The following is an 8,583-nucleotide window of genomic DNA, read 5'->3' on the forward strand; positions in this document are numbered from 1 at the left end:
CGTTAAAAAAAAAAAAAAATGTTTTTTAGTGTTCCAAAGGTAATGTGGATATAGTTCACTCAGAAAGGCTTAAGCAAATCATGGTATGGCCCCTTTAAAACATTTTTTAATTATTTTGACTAACTTTAATTTTGAGTAAAATCATGCCTCTTCGTATGGAATTCGTGTGTAAAATAGTTGGAAATCCTCGTTTTTGTTTTTCCCTCTGCCGTTCGTAGTGGCAGACAGTGACAGGTGCTGAGATGGAGATGGAGGCAGGATAAATGCTCCTGTAACCACTCCCACCCGCTCCCTCCGCGCTCCTCTCTCCCTGTCTGTGATGCTGCAGCTCCTCTCGTCTCTCCAGTCTCCGGTAAACAGCAGCCATGGCGACAGTGGTCCAGCCGCTCACACTGGAGCGAGGTAAGGCGCTCCGAGCTCCGCACATTTCTCTCTTTTTAAAAACATTTTTTTAAAAGGGCGCTTCTTCCGTCCGTTAAAATGAGCAACTTCAAAGATCTGGCAACCCGGGATGCCTGTAGATCCCTCGGCATGACCTAGATGTGGGTCTCGTCGTTTTCAAGGCGATTCGGCTCCTCTGACAGGAGGGCTTCCTTCCGCGTGCACGCGGCTGGCTTTCCTCCGAACGAGCGCGCGGCTCCTTTACATTTTACGAACGGCTCGTAGCGTCCAATCTCCACGAGTATTATGTAAACCCGCGGGTAATGTCATCATGTGACGGATCGCTCACGGATTAAAAAAAAAAACACTTTGAGAGACAAGTTTGGAGGTTTGGTGTCAGGTTTACTAGATTCAAGAAATTAATATTTGAAAATTGAGCCACCCCTATTATGTTTTTAGTATGTTCTTGTGGAGTTTTCTGATGATATATAAAGAAAAACAAGATTAAAATTGTATTTCTTTATTAAAATCATTGTAAATCGGGAGCATGCGCCAAAATGCAGACCAAAACTACAGCTAGCTCTCTGCTCAGCTCCATTCCGATCTATGTTATTCCTGGTTTTCCTGGTTCAAGCTGGGATCTGGATCAAAACGGTACTACGGAAAAGGTCCGATATTGGTCACCATTTTTTGCTAATTTTAGATTGGGCTTATGAGGGGCTGTAAACTAACAGAAGAGCATGCAAACGAAGGGATGATGGGAAGTAGAGGCAGGCTTACTCCAAAGGTCCGGCCCACTACTCAGATTTATGGTATGTGCATTCATCTGTTTATTTTTGTGGGTAAAATGAAGACACATAGGATGATGTCATAAAATGGGCGGCACCCACACGCAGCAGCAGGCGGAGCCTCAGGAATGAAGTCGTTTTACTTCCGGGTAGGACAAAAAACTCACCAAAATAACTAATATTTTATTAATAATTTGTTTTTTAGTGTTCAAAATGTAATATATGATCATTTATATGGATATAGTTTATTCTGAAAGGCTTAAGAAAATCATGATATGGGCCCTTCAAGGTTAGAACACACAAGCGAACTAATGACATTACTTTTTGTAGTATAAATCATATTTCTTATGCATAGTTTGGCCAGGAGTGTGACCTATACTCAAGTGTGACTTTTGTGTGATTTAAAAAAATAAATATGTGCATATATTTGTAATTTTCCCACTAAAAACCATTGGAGGTCAATGTATGTATCTGTTTGGAACTGACAGCACCACAGAAGAAGTCTGTGAAGTATGATGAGTTAAAACCAATATTTGTAATAGTTTATTATTCATATTGAATGTACAGAAGTTGGCACGAAACAATATTACCCCAGTTCCCCATTCCACTCATCTGAAAGAACTCAAATGTTTGAGCTCGTAAAGGCTGCAGTTTTACGGTCAGCGTTCAGCCATGTCTGATCTAAGCCATTTGCTGCTTCACTTCACATGTGACCATGTTTGCATGACGTGGGAGGGCTGACTTTGGGACCAGCTGAAGCACTAATGATAGTTCAGCGCAGGAGCCGTCAAAATGAGGCTACATTACAGTTTCCTTTTTTTTTTTTTCTTTCAAAGAGCTGCCAGTTTGGAGAAAACACTATAATTGCTAATGAGAAGGTGCCGTCTTCTGGAGTTTGGGTGTAGGCTTGAGCTTGCTGAGTTTGGCAAACGCACACAAGGAGGAAGCGAGGAGGGACTTTTCATTTTTAGAGCTCCCACATGGATCACTGGGTCACAGCAGGATGAAAACATCACATGTTCCCCCGTCTTCCTGTTGTTGTGTGTGAAATGACTGTGAGGAGCACGCAGCATGGAGAACAATGGTTCAGAACGTCTCTGTGTTTCAGGCTTTTTGGAGTTTATCCTGCATTAAATTATGAAAAGGTTATGGATGAAACGGAAAAGGGAACACTCTCTTGTTCTGGATTCCTGAATCCAAAGAGAATAATCTGACCCACATCGGATGAAATGCATTCCGATGCTTTGATAAACTGATAAGTTTTTCTTGTTTCCATGCAAAATATCCAACTCACAAGTTTGTACTATGGGGAGTAATACAATATATATTTTTTATGCTTTTTCAATTGAGTATTGTATTTGTGACTCATGAATATAATAGTTTATACTGAAACAAATCTGTTTACAGCTGTTTAAATTAGAGATGTAGTTTTTTAAATCTCAGACCAACAAACCAAAAACTTGTAGACTGAAACCAGCCATTGGATTCAATCACTACAAATGTTGAAGTCATTGTGACTCTGCTGTTTCCAAAACACGCTTGATTTTAACTTAAAGTCTGAGGATGTGAACCCAAAGATAACTCTAGCCACAATTTAGATGGGAATTAATGCATTATATACAAAAAGGAATCAGTGTGACAGGAAAGCATTTTTGTAATTCAATGATGCTGAAAACCATTGAGATTCAACCCAAAGACTTAGTCACATGTAGATTTTTGGATCATTCGGGTCCATGGAGGGTCATAAAGAGAAGTAGTCAGTTGAAGGCACATCGTAACCCTTACGCTCACCTAGGCATGTTTATATTAAAAGTGGGATCATTGGGACCCTCACAAGATTTGTTGATTGTCCACAAAGATTGTCTTTACTGGTGTCCAATGACATGAAGTCTTGTCCACCTTTGTCATGGAACGGCTAATACCTCAATGTAAGGGTGGGGTCATCTGGACCCCATAAGAGAGCACAAGAGTTAAAAGGAGTGCAGATTCCTTGAGGCTCATTAAAAATGAAGCATACAATTGTTGTATGTGTGGTAAGTGTATCGTGAAGTATTGGTAAGGCTAGGAAGTTGTATGCACTTATGACATACAGGTTGACGTCATCACACTTACAGCATATAATAGTAGTCTGGAAGGTGTGAGTACTGGCTCCTTAAGCCTTGTTTCCACTGAGGGGTCTAGTCCGGTATTTTGAGAATTTCCATTGTGAAATGGACCCATTAAACAGTACAGAACCATAACTTTTGGGGGCCACCATTGGTTGTAGGTCCATTGAAAGGTGGAACGAAACAGTTGGGGTGTAGCCACTCTAGCCACGCGTTGATTGGCAGAAAGTGATGAAGACATAAGAAAGCCCCAATGTAGAGCTCACTTAAGCTAACGTTTCCTACGTAACAACATTAAATTCCTGTTATACACAACGTACCGGAAGTAATGCAAGAAAAAGACGAGCTGCTGGATGACCTCCGTTGTTGTTGCTTTTCTAGTAGTTGCACTACAAAGACATGCTGGCGGTCTACACCACGCATGAGCTGCGAAAACAAACCACTGAGTGAAAGCGTGGCTTAACTGAGTGGAAACACTCACCAGAATTAACTGGATCGTACCGTACCACTCAATACCCTACCGCTCAATAGGCCTCTTTTGCAGTCTGGAAAGGCTTGGGGGGGTACAAGTCTGTACCACAAATCTTAACTATATCAACCTTACCCATACATGTCACTCACAGCATGCCCGTAGTAAAATATGCATGACCATTTCATTCTTTGACCTTGCTATTTTGTGCAGGCCACCTTTGTGCCCCATACAGGTTTGCCCCATTTTCCCCCACAGATGGCCCATTTCCACCCAGTTGTGACAAAAGCTTTAACTAACCACGAAGGAAATAGACATTTTCCAAGAAAAAGAGCAAAGGAGTGTGATTAACGAGTGAGAAGAGAACAGCAGATGGATCCTTCTAAGTAGAGTTTAATACTGATGTTTTCTCTGTTCTGCTGCACTTTTATTGCTTTAATTTAAAGATGGACAAACTATCTATATGTGAGGTGTTAAAACCGACGCAACCTGAAATTGGTTGCTTTTATTTCAAAGAAGTTTGTCAACCTAAGGATGACTTTCATTTTTTATACATTTTTATACTAAATGTACTTTATAGTGTTCTGTAAATCTGCAATAACCTAAAGATTGAAATCGTTTCTGAACTAAATGATCCCGATCTGTTTGTATTCAGCCGTTGAAAAGGTGAGAACACAGGCCGCCGCTGCAGAGCGCGGCTGTGAAAACATATTTTCACTGTGAGGGAAGGGTAGTTGCGTTTCTCTGGAAAGTGGATTCACCACAGCATACACCTCCCTGTGAGGTTGTCGTTTGAAAGCAGCATCTCATTTTTCCTTTTATTTCACTTTGACGCGGTATATTTTCCCTTCTGTGTTTGAACCTGATTGCTTTTGAGGGGAATAAAATCCTGGGCGCCGGCTGCTCGTCCCCATCTTTGCACGGTCAGTTCCGGGATTCGAAACGTGTTTATGTCAGACTGTCTGTGTCATATCGGTGATTCACGGGATTAAGGAGGTGTGGGCAAGCTTACATCAGTGGTACCTATTTCAGTAATACAGGCCTTCTGAGTAATGGCGTCATAAAGACACTGCCCACTTATTTCTACTGATGGAAAGGTATTATAGAGGGAAGGTTTCGCCTCTGTTGTCCCTGCAGGCTCTTCATTGGACTCATTTGTGTTTCTATTTGTTATGAGGAGATGGCTTTAGTAGGAAAATTATTAAAGGTAATTTCCGTTTCCATAGAATTAAGCAGCAGAGTCTTTGAATTCGTCAAGGACAGCCGGGTCAACGTGTCGGAGGCAGATGGCGAAGCCCTTCCAGGACAATTTATTCTTGCATGCATGAGATTCAGAGAGTATATCTCTCCTGAACTGAGGTGGAAGTGGAACAACAGAGCGGTTGTTATATCACGTCTGACGAAGCAACATTTTCGTCAAATTGAAATGCTTCAAATAGGATATTCAGGCATCAAAGTTTCACCAGCAAACTCCTGCTTAAACAAGTTCCGTTTCTTGTTTGGCTACACGACTGCCGTTTTATCAAAATCTCCCTTCTAAGCACTGTCAATAGATTACACCAAGTTCTCGTCTGAATGGAGTAATTATAGCAGAAAAATCTGGAACGCTGCCCGGCATGAACACATCTCCACAACAAGAGTGTGTCATGCGTCAAAGTCTTCATTACATGTCATTGTGGCATTGTTCGGCTCTGTGCCTTCTCTGTAATCAGCGAATGGTGAGGATGACCTTTTTCAGTCGCAGTGGCATGAAAGAAGAGCGTAGGGGAAACACTCCGGGTGCAGCGCCAAGCCTGCATCAATTATCATATACTACATTAGCTTTATGCATTGTACCAACAATGCTGTAATAGATTGAAACTATTAGACTTTAATGAAATGAGCAGTAATGTGTGCTGAAGTTAGCCGTGTGTGGTTTGATGTTTTTGTGAAAGAAGAAGACAGGATTTGTCATGTAGGTTCCCCTTTTGTAAAACATTTTTGTTGGAGATCACATCATCATCAGAGTAATACAAAAAAGAACATATACTTTAACCCTTGTGCTATCTTATGGGTCCAGATGACCCAAGCCTTACATTGACGTGTTATCCATCCTATGATAAACATGGACAAAGGTGGACAGGATTTCCTGTCTGCCACAGACTCCTGCGCACTGTCTTGTGGGGTCCATATGACCCCACTCCCAACGTCAACATGCCTAGGATAGCACAAGGGTTAAGGGTATATTCAGACTGGGTACATTTAGCTCGCTTAAAGTGAACCAGAGTTCGTTTACCTTGATAATCTGGAACAAATTTTCAGTCTGAATAAACCCAAAGTAGACCCAGTTCTGGGACCAGAAGCCCCTCTCTGACCCATCTTTCAACGTGGTCTCAGTTTGTTTCCAACCGGACTGAGTACCAGTTACCAGAGAAATGTGAAACAGCAATGAGACAAAGCAACTCAATAAAATTATAAACAACAACTATATAGTCATAAACACTCACCAAATGTACCTTCTCAGCCATCGCCTACTCAGTAACCAGCTTGCAGCATGGCTCCACTGTACCAAAGTAGCAAAAGTAAGTGTTGTACCTGAAGATACAAGGATTGCAAAGATTCCATAATTTCTGCCTCTTGTTGCTTTGCCCCGCCCTCATAATTCCTGACCAATGACTGAAGAGATATTTAGTCTCATGGTTTTGTTTACAAGCATTGGTCCAGGTTAAGGCAGTCTGAATGCAGACCAAAAGGAAAGCCTCGTTTTCACTATGCAGTCAGGTCAAAACACTAGCTTGTCATTGCGTCATTGTAATTTGACTAGAAAACCAACAGCAGTAGAGGTCATCCAGCAGCTCGTCTTTTTGTTGCTTTACTCTTTGTACCGTTTGAAAGAAGAATTCGGGCGGCTAAGAAGAATTCCGCCGTAAAGAGAAAAACGAAAATGCTAGCTTATCGCTATATTGGGGCTTTATAACATCACAATCAACGGATGGCTACAGCCACAACCGTCTCGTTCCATTTTTCAATGGACCTACAGCGGATGGGGGCCCTCAAGAGGTACGGGTCGGTACTTAATGGATCAGTTTTACAATGGAAACGCTCAAAATACCGTTCCGGACTGCGTAGTGGAAACAAGGCTAAGATTCAGGATTTGATCTGTACCAAATTAAGCAGAATTGGTCCAGACCAACTGACTTTTTCAGTCTGAATACACCCTTAGATAATTTGAAATATTTTTTCCAGTGAGACACAACACTATAGTTCAAATTATTTTTTTTCTCATTCAAAAATCCACTTGAATCTTTTTAATAACCGACAAAAAAGTAATTATATCTCCAAGATGAGACACTCTTCTGCTTATATTCCAATTTAACGAATGTAAAACATGGATTTGCATATCTTCAATTGAGGAGGTAATTAATTGTACTGAACACGCAAGCAGTCTCGATACGTTTGAACTTTCTCTCAGTTAACACTACAAAGAAAACAAACAGAAAGGCGTGTTAAACATCAAGTTTCTCAGATTTTTAACACTGCATACTGTCACTCTATTGTCCTCTACTGCGGCTGAGATTAAGTTTTCCTCTTTTCTTGGTTGTTCTTGGGCTATATCTGAATTGCTTCCCTACCCTTACAGCTTCTCTACATCTATCATTCAAGCAGAGAGATTAGGAAAAAAACAGTGTCTTCAAATTTGGACGTTAGTCCCAATCTATAGTCGCCGGTCATCTGCGCAAGCTAGTTTTTTACTTTAAAAATTCAAGCAAAAACAAAAAAACAATATATTATTCTTACTTCTGTCTCTAAAAATCGAGGCAACAGTAGCTGATGTCCAATGTTGCCCTTAAAGAAGAAATTATTTTGGCACTCTTCTATTATTTAAATCCAAATTATTAATACTCAACAGACAGCAGTGTTGCTTTTTAATGCATAATTTTAATGAAAATTAAGGTTGAATAAAATTTGATAGGTTTTCTTTGCATGAAAGAAGGAATATCATTTCACAGAGCTTGGATCTCAAAGCAATGGTTTGGGTTTTTAAATGTAAAACCTTGACAGTCTTATCACTTGTTTGTCTTTATTAGTATTCAGAAAACACAGATTTTACCATGTAAATTACAAGTGAGTATTGGGAGTGTCTGCATTCACTCGTGAATATAAACTCGTGAAATCTGCCCAGTGCATCATGTCACATCATCCAGTTCCTTTGCTTTATGAAAAAGCCATCATTTCATAATTCTGTAGAAACAAAATTATTGTACAGACCGATTTACAAAGAGAAATAGAGTTTCATGGATTTGGTTTTAGGTTTACCAGAAAAAGAAATGAACTTCTCTCTGTTTCATCCAGAAACCCATCAGGTCAAACTTTAAAGTTTCTTCTACCCGCCTGACGCCCTTGAAACTCAGCAGGAGCCGTTCATGACAAGAAATTTAGTCAGAGGGTCTTTGAACAAACATGAAAAGGAATGATACATAAAACTCGCTAAGAAGGAGAACGACTTCTATTCTTTAATATATTCAGGAATATTGAAAAGTGATGTGATTGCTGTTTAAAGTCTGTAACTAATCTTGGTTTATGGAGTCCCAGTAATGAACTGCTATTCCCTTTGTATTTACACACCTCTGAGCTTGTAGTAGCAACAGTCACATAATTAAAGAGGCGACACAAACCTGTTGAAACAGGAAGTATCACTAATTAAAAAGGCCTCGTCCAGGATGCAGCCATGGGAAATTACCAGGATTTGTGGTCACCAGATCTCTCCTGTTGGATCTGACATCTTTTCATGTCACTGTCCTTGTAACTGTAATGTTCTCTGACCAGTGTAAAAGCTCCACACGTCATTTCCCTTTAAACC

At 40.4% G+C, this 8,583-nt stretch overlaps 2 protein-coding genes across 5 annotated transcripts in view; one reads left to right on the top strand and one right to left on the bottom strand.

Moving 5' to 3' along the window:
* acss3 (acyl-CoA synthetase short chain family member 3) overlaps window positions 1–8,583 on the bottom strand; it is a 118,034-nt gene that overhangs the window by 70,767 nt on the left and 38,684 nt on the right. The gene's annotated exons all lie outside the window — the stretch shown is intronic.
* lin7a (lin-7 homolog A (C. elegans)) overlaps window positions 10–8,583 on the top strand; it is a 44,322-nt gene continuing 35,748 nt past the window's right edge. Inside the window, exon 1 of one of the 2 annotated variants that reach the window (XM_024288278.2) lies at window positions 10–402. In XM_024288278.2, the coding sequence (XP_024144046.1) occupies window positions 366–402 (37 nt within the window). In that variant the 5' untranslated portion in view covers window positions 10–365. The remainder of the gene's footprint in view (window positions 403–8,583) is intronic. The other variant, XM_024288286.2, reaches the window with a different exon arrangement.

The sequence above is a fragment of the Oryzias melastigma genome, linkage group LG23 (assembly GCF_002922805.2).
Source record: "Oryzias melastigma strain HK-1 linkage group LG23, ASM292280v2, whole genome shotgun sequence".
Lineage (NCBI taxonomy): Eukaryota > Metazoa > Chordata > Actinopteri > Beloniformes > Adrianichthyidae > Oryzias > Oryzias melastigma.